This window comes from Hypomesus nipponensis, chromosome 11 (genome assembly GCF_054491055.1).
Source record: "Hypomesus nipponensis isolate SF chromosome 11, ASM5449105v1, whole genome shotgun sequence".
In the NCBI taxonomy this organism is placed as follows: Eukaryota; Metazoa; Chordata; class Actinopteri; order Osmeriformes; family Osmeridae; genus Hypomesus; species Hypomesus nipponensis.
The window spans coordinates 13,275,705-13,296,556 of NC_140371.1; the positions used below are offsets into that span (position 1 = coordinate 13,275,705).

General features: G+C 48.1%; 2 protein-coding genes across 6 annotated transcripts; one reads left to right on the plus strand and one right to left on the minus strand.

The window, feature by feature from the left end:
* Nucleotides 1-11: 11 nt before the first annotated feature.
* On the minus strand, nucleotides 12-1,526 carry mrpl14 (mitochondrial ribosomal protein L14). Of its 3 annotated transcripts, none has more exons than XM_084710083.1 (3): nucleotides 1,419-1,526; nucleotides 973-1,063; nucleotides 12-761 (listed from the first exon to the last, which is right to left on the minus strand). In XM_084710083.1, exons 2-3 carry the CDS (start codon nucleotides 1,041-1,043, stop codon nucleotides 395-397), a joined length of 438 nt encoding a protein of 145 aa, XP_084566209.1. In that variant the 5' UTR covers nucleotides 1,044-1,063; nucleotides 1,419-1,526; the 3' UTR covers nucleotides 12-394. The 3 variants fall into 3 exon arrangements, with proteins under 3 accessions (XP_084566209.1, XP_084566211.1, XP_084566210.1); XM_084710085.1 differs by lacking the exon at nucleotides 1,419-1,526 and adding an exon at nucleotides 1,397-1,418; XM_084710084.1 differs by lacking the exon at nucleotides 1,419-1,526 and adding an exon at nucleotides 1,223-1,373.
* Nucleotides 1,527-1,812: 286 nt separating this feature from the next.
* On the plus strand, nucleotides 1,813-20,640 carry LOC146268205 (mechanosensitive cation channel TMEM63B-like). 3 transcript variants are annotated; one of them, XM_084667237.1, is made up of 24 exons: nucleotides 1,813-2,122; nucleotides 6,549-6,767; nucleotides 7,110-7,189; nucleotides 8,594-8,632; nucleotides 10,150-10,240; nucleotides 10,373-10,410; nucleotides 10,525-10,667; nucleotides 11,423-11,474; nucleotides 11,612-11,720; nucleotides 11,917-11,987; nucleotides 12,824-12,904; nucleotides 13,111-13,234; nucleotides 13,429-13,562; nucleotides 13,710-13,847; nucleotides 14,227-14,380; nucleotides 14,504-14,610; nucleotides 14,798-14,884; nucleotides 15,000-15,065; nucleotides 15,488-15,650; nucleotides 15,755-15,860; nucleotides 16,351-16,518; nucleotides 16,661-16,776; nucleotides 17,255-17,326; nucleotides 17,467-20,640. In XM_084667237.1, the coding sequence occupies exons 2-24, from the start codon at nucleotides 6,573-6,575 to the stop codon at nucleotides 17,647-17,649; spliced, it is 2,517 nt and encodes an 838-aa protein (XP_084523363.1). In that variant the 5' UTR covers nucleotides 1,813-2,122; nucleotides 6,549-6,572; the 3' UTR covers nucleotides 17,650-20,640. The 3 variants fall into 3 exon arrangements, with proteins under 3 accessions (XP_084523363.1, XP_084523364.1, XP_084523365.1); XM_084667238.1 differs by having other exon boundaries at nucleotides 17,470-20,640; XM_084667239.1 differs by lacking the exon at nucleotides 8,594-8,632.
* The last annotated feature ends 212 nt before the right edge of the window (nucleotides 20,641-20,852 follow it).

Genomic DNA, 20,852 nt, shown 5'->3' on the forward strand with positions numbered 1-20,852 from the left:
CATTGACCCACTTCTGGTTTGCAGGTGCCAAAGGTTATATTTATTGCCACCACAGAGAGGCTTGTTAGTGACAGCCACTACCTGAGAGTTAAAGTCACCGTGACCTTATTGTAGTTTTTTTGCAAGAGGGACAGTGTTCAAGTGAAAGAACAAATGTAGGCATCACATTACACACAAGTGACCAAACACCTAGATTAAACTAAAACAGACATTTAAACAGAACCTTCTATGAGATTAGATCAATTTATTTATCAAGAAATTTGACTTTGACAAATGAACAGTCAATATACATGTGCATATCTGCATGATGAACCATAAACATGAAACAGGGCATTTACATTAGAACCATCTGATTAAATTGTATGACATATTCCAAGAGAAGCTTCCTGTGTTACTAGACAAATCTATTAGCAATTGCTAACAGTTTGGAATAATCTCCTTCCATTTTGCGTAGATGCGTTGGTATTGGAACCTTAATTCTAGTCCCTGTGGGGTTGCCATTGTCTTCAATAAGAACAACATTATTTGAGTCAAAACGTGGGCTCATCCGCTCTCCAGGCATTTTCTGCCCAACAATCAGAGCCTTCTTCTTCTGTCCTTTGATGGCAAGTAAAACCCTGTCGCCAACCTTTCCAAAACCATTCTTGGTGTATACATGAATGACTCGAGGAGAACGATGGTGTGGAGTGTTACCAAGAGAGCTGTTATCCACAACTCGCACTCTTGTCAATTTCTGAATGGCTGCTGCAGATGCTGACACACTGCAAAAAAACACAACTTCATTACAAAAATGCTTATCCCATTTGAGTTATTAAATTAACGTGAATGCCTTCATCCACGTACTATGATGAACACAATATAGTGCAATAGTGCAAATGGTCGAAGGGATTGCATTTACACGGTAGTATACCCAACTTCTATATGCAGGCAGCGCTGCAATAGACTACTAGGAAAAGTATGTAAGTAAGTTACCTGAAAGCCTTTTGTTGCGTTAGTGATGGAATACCAGCCAGGAAACCACAAAATGATCTTGACACAGCCATGATTAAACGTAGCTGCAGAGCTAGAGAGAAACAAAACCAAAACAAAATATATTCTTCAGACAGCCATACGGAGTGGACGTGTAAGCCTCGTCTAAACTGGTATATAGCGAGCTTGGTAGCTGTATTACTAGAAATTATATAAAGAACCGTCTTGGGTAATATAAGACTTTTACATTCACCGTATATCACAGCACTACCCTTTCCAATGTGGTGATTATCTACCGAGCTTCCTATAGATCATTGATTCATGGGGTTGCCAGTGAGACTAAATTGATACTATGACAAATATTTGAGAATTTAGTTAAATTGTATTAAATGTACTATGTTATTCCATTAATTTAACATCAAATTACCACTTGCTAGCTAACACTTTACCTTTCCTCAATGCTCCATACCAATGTCAAGCATGCGTCATAAATACGCGCCTTCTTTGAGAGTCAGTCGGTCGTTAGAAAAATAAATATAATAATTTATTTAATGTATATTATATCAAAAACAACATTACATTTAAATATGTTATCATTTAATTTACGATTTTATATATTTTTAATTGTATGGGGGAGCCTTAGAATTATATGATTGGTGGTTTTCAGGGGTGTGTCATCACAGCGCGCAAGACTGAGGCAAAGATCTGTGTGCATAGAATGTATACAACCGTCAAGCCAAACGAGCCAAACCCATCGTTAAGCAAATCGAGATTGAGCTCACAATCTATGTCATTATAGTTCTGTGTTATTTTGACGCCCCTAGTTAGACTTCGGTGCTTGGTCTGACTGTTTAGCTGCGTTGCAAGTCAAACCGGCTGTCAAGCCTCTATTGTGTTTATGTGCTAGCTAGATTAACGTTAGCTGGATAGCTAGCTAGCTTGTTGAGACTAGTTACTGCGTGAGTTAGCTGATCCGACCTTATCAATGCTTGGGCATGTAATCTAATATTCTTTGAGGAAAACAATTTGAAATCATACACAGTCGGGAATCTGGGATTAGCAACTCCACCGTGTGTGTCCTGTCGGAGCACAGACTCACTGGTCTGAAATAAGAATTTAAAATCATATTGCGTATCGTCAGTCAGCTAACCAGGTAAGCAATGAAGCATCGTTCACAGTAGAGAACGAACATCGTAAATAGGACGTTGGATATTGCTCGAGAAAATGCGTTAGCTGGCCAATGGCTATTGCCATATAGATGGCTAGCTGGCTTTATTTCTTGGCTAGCGTTACTCTTCCCGCAGAGATGGCCTCTAGTCTAGCGTTTGATCATTTGGACACCTGATACTAATGCTGGAACACATCGTTCCGTTTACACATCGTTTGCTGGTGTACTTCTGGTAACATAAGAGGCTCGTTAAAACGTAGCTACCTATCTATCTATGTTTTGAATTCAGTTTAGCTAGGGATTAGCTCGCTAGCTAGATAGTCATGCTGTAACATGTTCGCAGTTGTCTGCAACACACACGACCTAGCTAGCACAAGCTAACTATGCTAACCATTTTAGCTGGTTTCGCACTGAGCTACCGTGCCTGTCGGGGTGTTAAAATATTTTTCCAGAATTTAACTAGTTAACGCTAGCTAGTTACTTGCAAATTGTTCATCCAATGTATTCGTATCGGCTGTGTTAAGGTCTACTGTATCTATCTATGCTCGCAGTACTCGGCTAGTAACAGGCAATATTAGCAAGATAACATCTCGGGGGCATGGAATTTAACGTTTTCCCTAACCTCTTCTGTCAGTGTTGAAAATAATCCGCAGATTACTGACACATATGTCGCAAACTAATCCTGATGACTTTGTTGTATGTCCAGTATCGACATGGATTTACAACCAGACACCATGGAATTGTTCAGTGACTTGCTGGGCCAGGAACTCAGTAAATCTTAGACATGTGGTCCTTGTGCATCTAGTGATGTTGTTGGATGATAAAGCATGACCAAGAGAACATGAGCCACTTCGCCCATCTTGTATAGTTAAATTGCACAAGGATTGAGCGACAGGCTTTGATGAAATATTGATGTGCTGCCTCTCCGTAGGTAATGGATCCGACGTCTACCCTGACATTATGTATTATGGAAACCTGTCTGTGTCTGTTATAGTATACCGTACATTGTTTGGATTTGTGCAGTTGAGGGAGCAAGTCAGTAAGGCAGGCTTGCTAGTGAAGGTATGCGTTTCCATTCATTTTTTCATCTCTGTGACTGGCAAGGAAAGCTTCAATTGTTTTATACCCAGGGCTACCATTGCTACTGTAGTGCTAAACCTATTATCTGTTTGAGAGCAGTTCATTTCTGTCATATAATATGATAAAGGGTGCTCTGGAGATTAGGCTGCTGGAGAAAGCTGTGCCCACCTCCTTTTGCAGTCCCAGCGCTTGTTTACAACAGTGCTATTCTCCATTGTGTTCTGGAAGAGACAGCTGTGAAACTAAATAGTGGAAGTTGGGAGCCTACTCGCATACTTGGTGATTTCCACCAGGATGTCACATCAGTCTGTGCATTAGATTAGTGCACCAAGTAAACACAGTTTAGACTCACTATGGCGAGTGAAGTCGTCAAGCCTCCGATGTAGATTGATGTATGTCTATATTCAAATGTTGCCAGTGATGAATGACTATGACTCACCATCACCGTGTGATGAGGTGAGAGAATCACTGCCGAGGGTACGTTTGCTGAATGTTTTCTCCAAGTGGCAACACTGAGCGTTTGTTTATTTCATACAACTTGGGTATTTTGAGTGTGCACTTTACCGGTTTCTCACGGTATACTTGTAATTATTATAAAATGTTAATCACAAGTATGATTGGTTTGACACAGGTAGTAAAGGCTGTGCTGCTGACCTGTGTGATAGGATTACCTCTGATTACCCTGGTTAAAGGCATTAGAGTCATCATCATAATCCTGACACTCAAGGCCTGTGTTTTGTTCTACAGTATTGATGTTGTGCATCATTTACAGGCTATTACCCACAAAGAACGTCTATTCCAACCTGTTGTACATGTTGTTGGAGTAATCATTTGTCTCTTATCTTAGGAATTCTGAACCAGCTGTAAAATGTGGTCAAACATGACAGCCAACCTCTCATTCTAAGCAAAGATTCAAACAAGTCTGATTAGAAGACAAACAAAATGTACCTTAAAAAAATTGAATTTCTGTTGAAACATGACCCTTAAACCCTGTCAATAATGTACTGTGCTCTCTCACCTAGAAAATAAATCAGACCTGCAGCTTGTATGGCGCACACATGTCAACCTTGGTGATAAGCTCAAGTTTGTTCAGCGTTGTGACTCATCATACCAAGGGACGGAAAGAACGCCTCAGTAAAATGATGTGCATTTCATCTGACAGGTCGAGTCAGACGGCATGAAGGAGAAAATGACTAGACTAGGTACACTGCTTTTACTGAGTCAGCTACGGCACTAGAAGACGCATGTAGGACGTTTACAATCTCAGGCAGCTTTCACAAACTGAATTCAGTGGGTCCCCGAGCTTCTGTTGGACCCACATTTCTTGCCGTTATTTTAGGACAGTCTCTCGCTCGTTTGCTTTCTCGCATGGTGATATTGCTGAGAATCCTGCACCAGGCTGATTTAAGTCACAGTTCAGCTTTCAGGGTTTTGCTAAACGATGCAGCCAAAAGCTAAAGCCTTTAGCCAATGCTAGTTTCTAGGCAGCCTCACCGACTCACTGTGAGTCTTTGCCAGCCTGAGGGGAGTGTTTTCAGTCCAAGTGAAGTGACCCTCTGTTTTTGATTTAAAAGAAAGCTACACTCTCTTGCATAATCAGACAAGGCAGTTATTTGTGGTCTTGCCAAGTTCGGCTACTTGTGCTCTGGGGAAGTGGTTTAGCTGGTGCTTGTCCAAATAGATTATCAGTATCAGCATGTCTTATAAACCTGTGAGGTTTGTCTCCTGACGCAAAAGGTTTGACCACACATGGTCATACCAGGCTTGAACGGAATTCGTTTTGAATTCCCCCCCCCCCCCCCCCCCAAAATCTCCCTTGTCACCGTTCAACCAATGTTTAAGACTTTGTGGCTCGCCGAATACGAGCTCATACTCTGTCTAACTTGTTTGAAAAGGAGGATCACCATTTGGTTTTCTTCCTCATTTCCCTCGTCCCCCCCATGTTGTTTGTTTGTATTTTGAGAACGAGCGCCAGGCATGTGGTGTCATAGCAACCAGCACTAGGTGGATAGGTGGCTCAGTGTTTTCCATGCTGAGTCATGCTGGGTATAGAGGTGGCATGGCTTACGCAGCCACTGTTGTGGTGACTTTGATACTCTTTTCCCGATGTGTATGTCAAGGTTAGATGATGGAAACGGGCGTCAAGTTCTATTGTACTCCTTAGTACAAGGTAGCCTAGTCCTTCAAACACATGGTCTGTTTTTGTAGCTATTATTACATTTAGTCATTTAGCAGATGCTCTTATCCAGAGCGACTTACAGTAAGTACGAGTACGTTCCCCCGAGGCAAGTAAGGTGAAGTGCCTTGCCCAAGGACACAACGTCAAACCGGCAATCTTCTAGTTGCCGGTTCTACCATCCTTCTAGTATGGGAATGCTGCCGGCCTAATTTGCTAAGATTCCAATTCCTTTATTGTATTTTGCGTACATGGATAGGGCTAGGCGCAGTCTACTGTATCCACTGTTCATGGGAGGCAGGCTGAGGGATCCAGCTGTGCGCTAAGGGACCCAGCGGGGCTGAGACGGGTCAGATTGAACCCTGTGTCCTCTGTCAGTCTATTGTTCGGCCACAGCAGCCTCCCTCTCCAGTGATGTCACAGCATTCCAGGGAGAGGATAAATGAGTTAGTGTTGTGGCAGATGAGCAGCAGTGTGGTGGTGGTGGTGTTGGTGGGTCGAAGAACCGAGGCACAGAAGGGAAATTGTGCAGTTGCCCGCGTCGCCGACCACCTTCCAGCCCTTTCCGAGCGCGGCCTCCGAGCACCACTCTGTCTCGATAAGACGATCCTCGGTTTATATTTAGCAATGTCATATTTTCCAGGTGGTTGTGCACGGTGGGGGTAAAGGACATTTGGGTCCAGGTAGGCTGGACGTGGTCGGACTTGTTCGGTGTTGTCGTTAAGCAACAGATCGGCGGAATTGGAAGTTGCTAGGTGCCTCGTGTCCTGTGGACACATGTTTGGATAGAACCAGTATTTCAAGTTCTCTCTGTGCATGACACATTGTATTATGTCAGTTAAATCGATTCATCACTTTTTTGTATTTGGTGTTGCAAGATGTTGTTCTGAAACCGGCACAGAAGAATACGTGTCCGGGTCTCAATGTTTTGGGGTTTATTGCGAAGGAGACTTGGGGGGGGGGGGGGGGGGAACATGACTTAAAAATGTAAATGTATTCATTTAGCACACACGCTTCATCAAAGTAGCTGGGCTTCCTTTAAACACACTGACTGGGCCTACTTTTGAACGTAACCATCTCCCACGACAACAGCGTGACCACCAGTGATTTACAGAACCCCCATGTGACTTCAGTTTCCCCCCTTCCACTCCCCAGATCTCCAGGATGCTGCAGTGAGCCATGTTCAGAGTGCTGGTCGTGATGGTGGGCGTGTGGGGGGCCCAGGCGTGCTCGGACCTGGGGAACTGCCCCACCCAGCAGGCCAACACCTCCAGGGACTACTGCTACACCGCCCGGATCCGCAGCACCGTCCTCCAGGGCCTGCCCTTCGGAGGGGTGCCCACTGTCCTCGCCCTCGACTTCATGTGCTTCCTGGTGAGCATGACGCAGGACTGGAAGGAAATGGGGGGGGGGGGGGGAGGTGGCAACCGGCCGAGGGCATGTACATCGTCCTCTTAGGTTCACAGTGAACCCCCCCCCCCCTCCGCTGTGTGTGCAGACTCTTAGATTTATCCCCCGCACGCTCCGTTAAACCCGACCCCGGCTGGTAAGACTGGAGAGAGGTTTCCGAAGCTCTCGACAGCGGCGCTGCGATCGTCGGCCCGCGAGCCTCTGTGTGCGCAGGACCCACCCTCGTCTGTTCTGTCCTCTGTGTGACGTGTGACCGCAACGGGTTTTTTCCTTTCTCTTCTTTTTCCTCACCCCTCCTTCCCTCAGGTGCTGCTGTTTGTCTTCTCCATCCTGAGGAAGGTCGCGTGGGATTATGGACGCTTGGCCCTGGTGACCGACGCAGACAGGTAACTCCACGCCCCGTTTTCGCCCACACACACGCGCGCACGCGCGGATGGATGAACACTCTAGGAGCCGTAACCAGGCCAGCGTAGACCGAGTTCAGGCGTGGACTCAGGAACAGTGATGCAGGACGGGCCAGGTGTTAGTATCTGCAGCTGCATCCCTCCCACGCTCCTCTTCACGCGGTTAGCCCTGCAACCGGATACGCGCTTTGTTCGGCCCGCGACCGCCCCCTCTCTCCCTTTCCCCAGCGTCAGACCTCTCGAACGAATGGTTGGGCATAAGTGAGTCGCGTCATCTGTTTTTTTTTTTTCTTCTCCACCCGTCCCGTTTTCCCTAACGACACGGACAACACGGTGTACGTTCGCTGAGCCTTCAGATTTGACCGACGAATGAACAGGACCGCGACCGCGGTCGAAGCCTCGGGGTGGACGGCTCAGCGGGCTGACTCGGGGTCTGGGAGCAGGCAGCATGACGGCGGTGCCCTCGTGACCCGAGCATGGGAGACATCAGTGTGTTTCCGTGACACGGAGACCCGGGACCTCACACGGCTTCAGGCTCGGCTGTTGCCTCCCGCTCCTCCAGCTACACGTCCTCTTAGCAGTGCTCCCCCCCCCGCCCCCCCGCCCCTCTTCCCGCCCCTCTTCCCGCCCCCTCCCCCCCTCACTTTCATCCAGCGGCGTGCGTTTGTTTGTTCGACTGATAACGTCGCCCAAAGTATTTGTGCAGCTGACCTGCCTAGAGAGAGGCGGTGAAGGACAGAGGGAGGGAAAGAGACGAAGTAAGGTAGAGAGACATTGACAGACTGAGAGAGAGAGAGACAAAGTAAGGTAGAGAGACAGTGACAGACTGAGGGAGAGAGAGAGAGACGAAGTAAGGTAGAGAGACAGTGACGGGCCGAGGGAGGGAGGGAGGGAGAGAGAGAGAGATAGAGACACGTCGGCAGTCCCGTGACACTTGGTTTCAAGTGCTGACTCGGGTTCTGTGTCTGTTTTGTACTTCCATCATCTGGGTGGGCGGTTAACTGGGTGAGAATGTGCTTCTGCCGGCTTACTCAGCTGTAAAAAGTGGCAGGATGGAAGGTGGTTTCACCGGCCTGTTTTTCCAGCTGACTGTCCTGTCTGCTGGGTTTGACTTGGACCTGTACGCGTGCTAAGACAATCTGTGCCCTTTTGAGTTCCTAACTCGACTCTTGAGTATGACATGAATAAGTGATGTCCTTCCTCCCTGCCCACTACCTCATTGAATTCCCGACAAGATGTCTCTGAGTTTCTGATCGGTGCACCCACTGATTTGAGTTGGTTTCCGTAACTTCAAATAAATATGCCCGTGTTATTTGTTGAACATGATCGGCTGCTCTTCCCAGGCCTAGTTGACCTTCATACTGTCCTCTCTCTTCTCTCCTGAAGAATGGATCCGCGATACAGCCGCCTGGACGATCGGGAATAGTATGTCCTCCTCCGACGTCTCCACCTTACCGCCTTTCTCTCCCTCTTCTCTCCTTTGTCCAGTCTTCTAGCCCTAACTCTTTCATCCTTCCTAACTAGGCTGCTGGTGGTTTTGCCCGCTCTGCTCTGTGGTGGAGGGTGGGGTGTTTCTTTTTCCAGGCTTTCCTCTTCAACAGACCCATTCGCCTCTATTTTACCTTGTTGAATTGTCCCTTATATCTGTCTCTCACTCTGTCTCTCTCTCTCACTCTGTCTCTCTCTCTGTCTCTCTCTCTCTCTATCTCCCTCTCCCTCTCCCTCTCTCTCTCTCTCTCTCTCTCTCTCTCTCTCTCTCTCTCTCTCTCTCTCTCTCTCTCTCTCTCTCTCTCTCTCTCTCCATGTCTCTCTCTCCTTCCATGTCTCTCTGTGTAGTACACTCTATCTCTCTCCTCTCTACAAGTTCTCTCTGTCTAGTAGACTTTCTCTGTCTCTCTCTCTCTCTCTCCCTGTCTCTCTGCGTGGTACACTCTGTCCCTCTTGCTCCTTCTGTCTTCCCCCCCCTCCCCCGATGGTCTAATCAGATCTGTGCGTGCTAATCTGTGTGCCGTGGCCCCTTTGTCCAGCTTCCTGCCCTGTGTGAGCTCACCGCATGGGGAGTCGCTCAGGCAGGATGCATACAGGGAGAGGTAATACACCCTAACCCAGGGTGCCGCGCTGTGTCTGTGACCCGTCCTGTTGCCCAGCCACGAGGCCCGTCATCCCAAGCTCATCCCAGGGGGGGGGGGACATAATCCATCCAATTCAATTATTATTATTGTATTTTTTTTTTTTTTTAAGTCAATGAGCTTTGGGTGACTTCATCCTCATCGCCTTTTTGTTAAATGTCGACGACTCGAGCGAATGCAGCAGAGCGCAGGGGGTCCGGCCGACCCACAGGAGAACACGTCGAGCCGCACTCCTCGCCCAGTCTCTCACGGAGGGGCCTGCGTGCGACCGAGTCGAGGCTTTGATGTGGAGCGGCTTCCTCCATGAAAAGCACGCTCTCCGTGCGTCTGTCTGACCTGAGCTCTGCTGGATCGGCCGCGTCCCCACATCTGTGGATATTAATGGCTCTCTGGTGGTTTCCCCCCCCCCGTTGTGATTCCAAGTGAATGCCCTTCCTCTCTCCTAGAGCTAGCACAATCCTCGCCCTCCCCCGGTCTGTGTCTTAACAAGCCTGGCCTCGGGACAGGACCGCGTGTCCCCATCGGTGTTCTCTAGCTAGTTCCTGGCATTGCATGGAATGGGCCTGTTGAGGCTTTTGTCCCTGTCACGGACTCCAGTCTGTCTGGGTGACTGTGAACCGTAAAAACCTCCTCAGTCCATTTCAGGGCCCCGCTGTAACTACGGTGTTGTCCTAACCCCCTGTGCATAGGCTGTAGGCATCGACACTAATGTATAAAGGATGTCCTTTTACCAAGGTCATTTCCTCTCTTGACGTCCGTGGGTAAATGTATGTCACGGGCCAGCCTAACGCCGATGTTTGGTTGTGTGCACAGCGTTGCCTCGGCGATGACGACCGAGACGCCCGAGCGCTACGAGCGCCTCACCTCGGTGTCCAGCTCCATGGACTTTGAGCAGAGAGACACCGTGAGTAGACCTCTGTCTCCCGGGGCCACAGGGGGAGGGAGGGAGGGGAGGGGGGGTTGGGGTGGGCGTGGAGAAGGAGCCGGAACACCCCCTCCCCGCGGCTGAACGTTTTCTTTTCGTTGCTGTTCCTAGGGCTTTTGTTCCTGGCTGACGGCCATCTTTCGCATCAAGTACGTATTCCAAGTTTTCACACGTCGCCGATCCAATTCACTTTGCGTCGACGTCGTTTGATTTATTCGGGTGAAATCCGTTGGGGCTACATCGTGTTGCTTTCTCCTCTGCAGGGATGAAGAGATCAGAGAGAAGTGCGGTGAAGACGCTGTACACTACCTGTCTTTCCAGCGCCACATCATTGGCCTGCTGGTGGTAGTGGGCGTGCTCTCAGTGGGCATCGTGCTGCCCGTCAACTTCTCAGGAAACCTATGGGGTGAGTGGCCCTTTGGGGCGGGACTAACCAGAGAAAAGCAAGTTTGTATGTGGCTTGTTATGCATTTGAAAAAAAATATGAAGGAACTAAATATACAGGCAGTTTATCTGCTTAGGTTTTGAGATCTTAGAAATGATTTCATTGGGTGCTTTGTCTTGGGGCTTTACTCACCACATTAGATTAAAGATGAGCACATGGGCTGAATATAAAAAAAAATGAAAAATGCAGAACACCAAAGGGATTTATGATTAGATTTGGTCAAATATTGGACAATCCACCATTAATTTAGGGTTAGGGTTATTTTTGACCAAAGCCCATTTCTGCTTTTCGAATGTAGAGCGTAGGGTTAGCCCTTTGCTTCCATACTAACATTCGATCACATGAGCTTTCCTTGCCTCTTTGGAAAGCATGCACTTCATTTCCTGAGTGTCATGGAAAATCCCGCCTTGACTATACAGTAGACACCGTCAACACTAGAAGTCCTGGCACCATTAGGCCAATATGAACACAAAAGGCAAGAGGAGGACAAGAAAACACCCAGAAATAATAGTGTAATTTAAAAACAAATCACAATTGAAGTTAATTTAAAGGTTACATTAAACCTCCATTAACCTCTATTACACTTTACAATAAAAGTAATTTAAGTAACTAGGTCTTTGCATTTCCTTATTGGTATACATATCTGCATTTACATAGGGATGTGTTTTCAGTATAACAGTGTGTGTGTGTGTGTGTGTGTCCCTCATTCCCCACAGAAAACAATGCCTACAGTTTTGGGAGAACCACTATAGCCAACCTGGACGCTGAGTGAGTCATTCTCATGATTGGTCTTTTCATCTCTTATTTGTACCTTTTTCATTTGAAGCAAGCCCATCAAACACACACAGTCTCTGTGTGTCTGAGTCTCTGTGTTCTGACGTTTCTCTTGTCGGCCCCTGTCCCAGTAACACACTGCTCTGGCTGCACACCACGTTCGCATTCCTCTACCTGTTACTGACGGTGTACAGCATGAGACGCCACACCTCCAAGATGCACTACAAGGAGGATGACCTGGTGGGTGGCTCCCGGCAGACGGGACATTTTCCCCATTTCTCCATTCCGGCCACGTAGCCTGTGGGCCACGCTGTTCCCTCTTCTTTTCCCCCCGTCACCAAGCAGATTGAGCGTGTTCTCTTTGAAGCCGCTAGATGGCTGTGTCATCTTCTTACGGTCGAGCTCTAAACCCTCCGCATCTCTGCTCTGCTCCCAGGTGAAACGCACGCTATTCATAAACGGGATCTCCAAGTACGCAGAGGAGAAACTCATAAAGCAACATTTTGAGTAAGTGTCTCTCCGGCGTGTTCCACGTAGAGTTTTAGACGGTAACAACATCGACAACAACAAAACGTATCTGGGCAGGTAAGAAATGTGTCTCCACCACTGGCATGGTGGTATCCTCTGCGGAAACAGGACTACATGTCTCTTCATGTTTCATACCAGTCGTCCTGACCTGACCCATATGTACCAGTCCAGACAATGGCAGGCCTATCTCTATAATTGTCACTAATAGAAGCCAGATGAGGAGGATTAAGTCGTGAGTCATGCGGCTGCAGGATGGCCTAAGTGGGGCTGCTGGTGGCTCGACAGTATTAACCTCAATCGCATGTCTTCTCCGGCATGCTGCTGCTGCTGCGCTCACCAAAGACCCCCTCCTCCCCCCTAGGCCAGCCGTAGTGTCCAGACGGGACGCGAGGCAGCCAGGAGGCACACCTGTGAGACACGACGTGTCTCCCGCGTCAGGAAGTCAGGGAAGACAGACAGAGAGATGTGGTGAATATGAGGGTTTAGGAAGCAAGACCAGGGAGAACGGTGGCTGCCTTAGGATAACCACCGGACAAGTACAAACCTCCTTCTGATGTAGTGACAGTTTATAGTACTACAATAGTATAATATAGAGGTGGTTTAATGTTAATGGGAAGATACACAGTGAATGTACAAACTGGTATTAATCCACACATCTTTGGTCCAAAGGCTTTTATCCTGTTCAAAATGTCAAAATGTGCTTGTGAACAGTTTAAGTACATACCTGAGGTTAGTATGAATGACCCAGTGTTGGTAAGAAGACTTAATAGGAAATACCGGCACTTAAATGTCTCCTCACTCTCTCTGTCCTGTAGAAAGGCCTATGAAAACTGCATCGTGTTGGAGGCCCGTATCTGTTACAATGTGGCCAAACTGATGGCTCTGAACTCCGAGAGGTAAGTAGTCCGTGTGAAGCTGTGTGTGTGTGTGTGTGTGTGTGTGTGTGTGTTGGGGTTTAGTGAGGCATGGTGGTGGGCGGGGGAGGCGGGGGAGGCGGTGTCGACGCTCGGCTGGTGTTTGTTGTCAGAACTCCCGCCCCCGGCGACCTGGGTCCAGGCAGTGCACTTGCACACGGGGTCACAGACGACACGTGTGTTTCCAGGAAGAAGACGGAACGCAGCAAGAAGTTCTTTACCGACCTGCAGTCTAAAGAGCACATACCCACCATGATCAACCCCAAGCCCTGCGGACACCTCTGCTGTTGCATCATCAAAGGCTGCGAGCAGGTGAGCGCCCCTCCCTCCCGGACAGTACCTCTCTTGACCCCTTAGCCCCAAGCCCACAAACACAAGGTCTGGCAAACCGGTCGTCATTTGGGTGAAGGTGGATGTTATGGCAATGTTAGCAGGTACCAGGGAGATACTGGTGTTGCACTACATGTGTGAGGCTGACTCGCCCGACTGCTTGTCGACCCCAACAGGAGGAGGCCGTCAGTTACTATACTAAGCTGGAGTCCAAGCTGAAGGAGGAGTACAGGAAGGAGAGGGAAAAGGTCAACAGCAAGCCCTTAGGAATGGCCTTTGTCACCTTCCAGAACGAATCCATGACCGCCATGTGAGTGGATTGCATTTCCGGAATATCCTTCTTCAGTTAACGGGGGTTGGTGGTGAAGCCAAGCAGAATACGAGCTGCACTTTCGGCTGTTCCTGGCATCTGGGACGTAGCATGGCATCAGTAACGGTGGCCTTATCTTGCATCTAGAATCCTGAAGGACTTCAACGCCTGTAAGTGTCAGGGCTGTGACTGCCGGCGGGAGCCCAAGTCGTCTCCCTTCAGCTCCAGCCTCCACACACACAACTGGACCGTGACCTACGCCCCCGACCCCCAGAACGTGTACTGGTAAGAGCACACTGGTAGAACGTTCTTGGGTTGAGAGTGCATCTCTGTGTGTGTCTCTCTGTGTGTGTGTGTGTGTGTGTGTCTCTCTCTCTCTGTGTGTCTCTCTGTATGTGTGTGTCTCTCTCTCTCTGTGTGTGTCTCTCTCTGTGTGTGTGTGTGTGTCTCTCTCTCTCTCTCTCTCTGTGTTTCTGTGTATGTGTGTGTCTCTCTCTCTGTGTGTGTCTCTCTCTCTCTCTCTGTGTGTGTCTCTCTCTCTGTGTCTCTCTTTCTGTGTGTGTCTCTCTCTCTGTGTATGTGTGTGTGTCTCTCTCTCTCTCTGTGTGTGTCTCTCTGTGTGTGTGTGCAGGGGCCAGAGGACCAACCTCTCCTCTCTCCACAGGGAGCACCTGTCCGTGGGGGGCGTTCCCTGGTGGCTGCGCTGCTTCATCATCAACTGCATCCTCTTCCTCCTGCTCTTCTTCCTCACCACGCCGGCCATCATCATCTCCACCATGGACAAGTTCAACGTCACCAAGCCTGTGGAGTACCTGAACGTGAGTCGTCGTCCCCCCTCCCTCCCTTCACCAGGTGTATACGGACAGTGTAGTGGGTTGGGGGGGGGGCAGTACTTTGTGCTGGTCTTGTGATGTAACCTCAGTGTGTTTTCGTTCCTCCAGAATCCAATTGTCACCCAGTTCTTCCCCACTCTGCTGCTGTGGGCTTTCTCCGCCCTGCTCCCCACCATCGTCTACTACTCGGCCTTCTTCGAGGCCCACTGGACAAGGTCTCTTCTCTCACACACACACACACACACACACAGTACAGATACAGCATCAGTCATGGCTTGCTACACACACAGGGCATGGCTCCCATACTGTAGAGTCTGTGTTCCTGTTGATTGACTCAATGCCCAACACGTACGGAATATTCTAGATTGTAGAGTTCTCACCGTGTCTCGTGTCTCCCTGCAGGTCTGGGGAGAACAGGACCACCATGCATAAGTGTTACACTTTCCTCATCTTCATGGTCCTGCTGCTGCCCTCTCTGGGACTGAGCAGGTACTACAGGCATTCATTCAGCTCTGCTCACCCCGGTCACTCATACGTTCTTTCAAAACATTCGATTTGTCTTCCACTCGGATATTCAAATATTGACATGTGGTTCCTGTTGCAGTTTGGATGTTTTCTTCCGCTGGCTCTTTGACAAGCGCTTCCTGGCAGACGCCACTGTGAGATTTGAGTGAGTGGAAAAAGCTTATGTCAACACGTTCCCAGTTACGGCCCAGTCAACCGCCACACCAAACAAAGTTGTATTGATTGAGTTACGTGACACCAGCACATGATTCCCCTCTGAGAAGTTTTTGAAAAGTATAATGTCATGTCATATGTCATTTGTTTGGACATTGCACAGTTATGTCCCTGTAATTCCCCTCTTATCTCACCCTTTGATTCAGTGCTCCTCTAAGGTGGCCACATCCTGCCCCATATCTTGTATCTCTTATCTTCCTCTGCTTGTCACGTAACAATGACCTGCTATGGGGGGGGGAACACGTAGGACGACATCAACGCGTTCTCAGTGAACTCGACATTCCCGCGGAGGGGCGAACCCCTCAGGCCTGCTCGTGTCTCCGCCGTGACCCCTCCCCCCCTCTCTGCCCCCAGGTGCGTGTTCCTGCCCGACAACGGGGCCTTCTTCGTGAACTACGTCATCGCCTCGGCGTTCATCGGCAACGCCATGGACCTGCTCCGCATCCCCGGCCTGCTCATGTACATGATCCGCCTCTGCCTGGCTCGCTCGGCTGCCGAGCGGAGGAACGTCAAGAGGGTCGGTCCCTAACGCGACACGCCTCCGGCCCTCGCCTTGACCTCTGGGTCTTTTTTAGCGAGAGGCCTCTGCTTGATATGACTTGCCCGTGTGTGTGTCCACAGCACCAGGCCTACGAGTTCCAGTTCGGGGCCGCCTACGCCTGGATGATGTGCGTGTTCACCGTGGTCATGACGTACAGCATCACCTGTCCCATCATCGTGCCCTTCGGTGAGGCCCACGGTTGAAACTGTTGCCCCTCCCTCTCTCCTGCCCGTGTGTTCTTCTGCACGGCGACGGGCCGCTAGGAACAGCCCCGCAGTGTGTCGCCACGCTGTTAGTCCCGACCAAGCAGTTTGCTCGGACCAGAGGCGTTCCGCGAGACTTTTAACCCCGTAGTTAGCCGTTGGACAAATGAACGATTAAATAAAGTTAGATATAAATTGTCATCTGTTGTCAGCAGCGCTTGTGGTGCTGTGTGACAACGTAGCGACATCATCCCCCTCGAGCCCGCGCGTTATCGCTGAATGCAGCACGTCGGTCACGCCGTGCCGACAGTCGGCGATAGCTCGCTGCCTCTCATGTGGTATTGCTTCATTGTCACCCGGTTCACACAGGAAGGGGCCTGCTGGACAGGGCTCCCCCTGCAGGAGGGCTTAGCAACAAGCAGAATAGGATTCGTCTCACTGGGTTTCTTTTGTCCTGTCTTGGGCCCCCCCAGGCTTAATGTACATGCTGCTGAAGCACCTGGCAGACAGGTACAACATGTACTACGCCTACCTGCCCTCCAAGCTGGACAAGAAGATCCACTCGGGGGCCGTCAACCAGGTGGTGGCGGCTCCCATCCTCTGCCTCTTCTGGCTGCTCTTCTTCTCCACTGTGCGCACAGGTGAGACAGACACCACCCACCACAGACACACACGCACACAGGCTGACTCGGGTCGTCGACCGCGAGCGACCTCCACGTCCAGTGGAATCGAACGGTCAAAGTAAACGTCTCTTTGCCCCCCCCCTCTCCCTCCTCCCTCCAGGCTTCTGGGCGGCCACGTCCATGTTCACGTTCGTGGTCCTGATCACCACCATCATCATCTGTCTCTCCCACGTTTGCTTCGGACACTTCAAATATCTCAGCGCCCACAACTACAAGGTAACCCCTCCCCCCACCCCGAGTGCTGCGCAGACCTTTTTTCTTTTTTCTTCTCACGATGGAGGAACCGAGTTGTGCTGTGTCAAGCCCTGCGACGGCCTGGTGCTTGGTTGTTTTTCCGCATTTTGTGGAACTTGTCTGAAAACGGGATGTTTAAAATGCTTACAACGTTCATACAATTGGACATGCTGTAACTTTCTTTATATGGTAAAACCCTTTTCTTTTCTTTTTTGTCGTCTAGAAAGTTAGCTAAAAGAAACAGTATTAACAGAGCTTAGACTGCTGATCCACAACGAATGAACATGAATGAGCCACAATTTTTTTTGCTAGTAACAGAACCTAAACCCACCTACTGTCCCGTTTTGGTTCTTCATTTGTAAATGTTCTGAGATATCCTTCTGGGTTTCAAGAAAATGTGAATGAAAATGTGAACGAGCGAGGGCTAAATGTTCCACTGTTCTGTGCATTTTTGGCCCAGATTGACACCCAGGAGGTGGATGGATTAGAGAACGGGCGCCCACCACTCACCTCTCCCTCCAACAAGTCTGCAGTAAGTGTCTCCTCAGCATGTTTCCATGTGTCTTGCCGTTCCTTTCACTGTGTCATGCCCCCGCCGCTGACAGGAGTCGTGTTCCGCATCCCATCTTGACTGTCTCTTTTCCTCTTGCCATGTCCACCCGCCTCTCGCAGCAGATGTACATTGCCCAGGTGCTGCAGGATCCGAACGCAGACGAGCTGGGCTCGGGCAGCGGGGAGGACGACGGCCAGGGCTCCTCGCAGGACGAGGAGATCATCAACGTGGGGAACAGCCTCAACGAGGCCGACTTCCAGTCCGGAGAGGACAGCCTCATTGCCAATGAGGTGCGTCACTGACACTGCCTGAGATTTGGAGAGACTACCGCGGGTACTGGATATGTGAAGAAGAAGGAGAAAAAAAAAGAAGAAAAAAAAGCTACGGACTATACCAACCGCTCTGAAAGGTATCTCTACTAAAAGGCCACCAGAGAGGTACTCTACAATAATACACAGGATCACTACTTTCATATGGATTACTGCAAAGGCTACTAAAGGATTCTTCCACCTGCTTCACTACCACAACTGCTGGCTTCACCTGGAACTTCAAAAGTCCACAGAGTTGGCAAAACAAGGACATCGACTTCCATTCTGTTCAGACCTACTTCTCTTAACACTCAAGCATTGCACAGAGACCCAAACAGTCAGAAATACACTGAAGAGATGCACAAAAGGAGAGTGAACAGTTTTTATTTTATTTTTTGCCTTGCCATGCAGGGGGGACAAGCTTTGTGTCTATATTTCCCTAACACTATTGCACTTGAAGGAGAATGTTTCGTCTCCGTGCCCTACACTGGTGGGGTGCTGTGGCTGTGTTTTTCCCCCTCGCATCAACCTGAGTCTTGTGGGCGAGAGTTTCAGTATGGTCAGGCGTGCCTCGGACTTCAGAGGGTGGAGGGCTTTCCCCACAATCCGTTGGCTCCACCGCCCGTCGTCAACACTCGAAGCTGGGGTCGGATCAGCAGCTTGTGAGAGAGAACGAGAGCCGGAGACAAGTTGCGCGCCACGTCTGACCTGCGCTCTGCACATCTGAGGGCTTCTGTTTGAAGCTGGTGAAGACCACGCTCTGCTACTAACACTCCTAACTTGTTTTTTTTAGTTGTCGTTTTTTTTTTCCGCTTGTGTTTAGATTGGGAAACGTGTTTTGACATTGTACAGCTACAGAACTCTGGATTTGTAAAATAGCTTCTTTTTTTTTTAATGGTATTTATTTATTTTTTGGCATGATATCTCAAGTTCTAAAAATCTTTTTTGGGGAATGAATTGCGTTCTACCCTCAAAACTGTGGATGAAGATTGTTCTCTGTACCTCATTTACCAGTCTGTCTGGCCCTCATCGGGGCCTTTGTTGGACTGTTGCTCCTGCTCGGGGTCCAGACGTGTGAAGAGTGCCCTGGTGCACCCTCGCCTCCACCGGGACTTGCAGCGACAGCGCTCCAACATGGAAGCAGGGCCTGGCCTCCTGGCCTGTGAGACCAGACCTCTCCCCCCCCCCCCTGGAAGCAGGCACCGCTCTGCCCCGGCTGCCGTCTCTGTCTCCAGGCCCGGTGTCTGCACTCATCCACCTCGGTTCTCAAGCAGGCCTCTTTTTATTTTATTTTTTAATGTTTACGTCACTGTCAACATTTTGACTGTCGGTTAGAATATTGTCATACGTGGTTCCTCTTAGGACGAGCAGATGCCACATGTAGAGTTTTTAGAAAGAACAGGTTGTGTATTCTGTCTGCATAGCTTCACCAAATGATAATGACAAGACACTTAATCATGTAGCATATGTTTTAAATGTTTAAGCGATCATTGTTACGTTACCCCCCCCCCCCACCGTTACCATGTCTCACACCATCATTGCCATTGGCCACATATCAATATATAAGGTATTGTGATTCCATTGAAAGGAGTCATTGACAGGAGTCTTGCAACTTACCCCATTGATTAGGTGCTAATACTTTTATTGTCAGACAAAAACACAGTTGAGTCCCGATTATTTGATGATAGCCAAATGGATACTAATTGTATGCTTTTTATTTTTTTCAATCTCAAATTACATTGGAACATTCAGTTGTCATTTTAAGTTCTACATTTCATTTTCAGAACCAGCAACAAGCTATGTTTCTTTTCAAATCATGCCTCTGGCAGACAACACATGCTCATTGTCATTTAGATGTTTTCCTTCCAGTCAAGTCTTGGATCCACCTCATGGTTTAAAGAATAACCATGTTTCTCTGCACTAATATGGGTTGCGGCTTAAACATATTAACTTGCTTTTTACTTTGATATTTCCTGTAATGTTATGTCCAGGAACAATAAGCCTAGACCAAGTAACATACTCTAGTGCAATGTATTTTCTGTAGAACAATGACTCACTCAGGTTTTACCTTTTAGTTTTTAAGGCATTAGGGTTTTTTTTCCACTAGTTCAGTCTTTTTCATCATCTTCAAACAAAGATAGTCCAATGAGCTTATGAACACAGACATGGAGACAGAAGCGCAGTGGTCAGAGAAGAAAGTTGACAGTCTTGTTCTGATTGTGTGTCATAAAAAGAACGATCTGTTGTGTTGCTACTCGGTGAAGAAAGTCGAGCAACACTAATGTCATGTTCACTTAAATGTATGCTAACAGTAACACATACTAATACTCCATGATATGCCCTTTGGTATAGGCACCCATTGTAAGCTTTGATATGATATTACACCACCAATGGCAAATTGTTTGGGGATGTCTGAATCTGGACTTTTCTTCATCACGACAAGGTGATTTTATGAGCTTTCTTCAAATATTTTATAATAATGTATTCATTAAGAAGATCCAAAGCAAAGCACAGGCGGGATGTGAACCTGCGAGCCTTTGATCTGCAGTCAAAGGCCTTACCACTGAGCTATGCCCATCCTCATGCTTTGTTCTGTTATGTCTAAAACATATGAAAAATGATTTGATGTTCCTTGTAATCTCTACTGACTAGAATGGATGTCTTGCTCTGAAGGAGAAATTTAACATTTGTAAACTCATGATTACATTTGTTAACCACTCAACCATTGTTGAATCAATGGCAATTTTTTCCCCCTCAAAAGCAAAAACACTGTTGTTCATCTCTGATAGAAACATTTACAAAGATGGAAGAAAAATTATCCTAAGGAGTTCAATGTTCTGTAGAAGCCACTACTGATAATTATTTTTTATTTTTGCATTGGTCCCTTAGCTGCCTGTGCCTACAGTGTTGTGACGTTATTTACCAGAATGAAGCATATTTTAATTATTCTGGTAAAAAATAAAGTCTAGATTAGATATGTTATTACTTCATCTGTGACTCAAAATTTTTTGGTTTTCTCACAGGAACTTATTGCCTGGTCTGTAGATTTTGTTTGTAAATCAGGAACTTTATGTGTAGGGCTGAGACTGGATCCCAGTTCATTTGTACAGTTCACTCAACAGGGGAACACCAATATGTTCAGGACAGTTTTAAACGTGAATGTCTCTTTTTTTGCTTTGCCTTCCCTTCCCTTTTTT

Excerpts from the sequence above, each read along its gene's own strand:
- mrpl14 (XM_084710083.1), bottom strand. The coding sequence starts at position 1,043 with ATGGCTGTGTCAAGATCATTTTGTGGTTTCCTGGCTGGTATTCCATCA. Across the intron at positions 762-972 it reads ACGCAACAAAAGGCTTTCAG|TGTGTCAGCATCTGCAGCAG; the intron begins GTAACTTACTTA and ends GTTTTTTTGCAG.
- LOC146268205 (XM_084667237.1), top strand. The coding sequence starts at position 6,573 with ATGTTCAGAGTGCTGGTCGTGATGGTGGGCGTGTGGGGGGCCCAGGCG. Across the intron at positions 15,066-15,487 it reads GACGCCACTGTGAGATTTGA|GTGCGTGTTCCTGCCCGACA; the intron begins GTGAGTGGAAAA and ends CTCTGCCCCCAG. Across the intron at positions 17,327-17,466 it reads CTCCCTCCAACAAGTCTGCA|CAGATGTACATTGCCCAGGT; the intron begins GTAAGTGTCTCC and ends CGCCTCTCGCAG.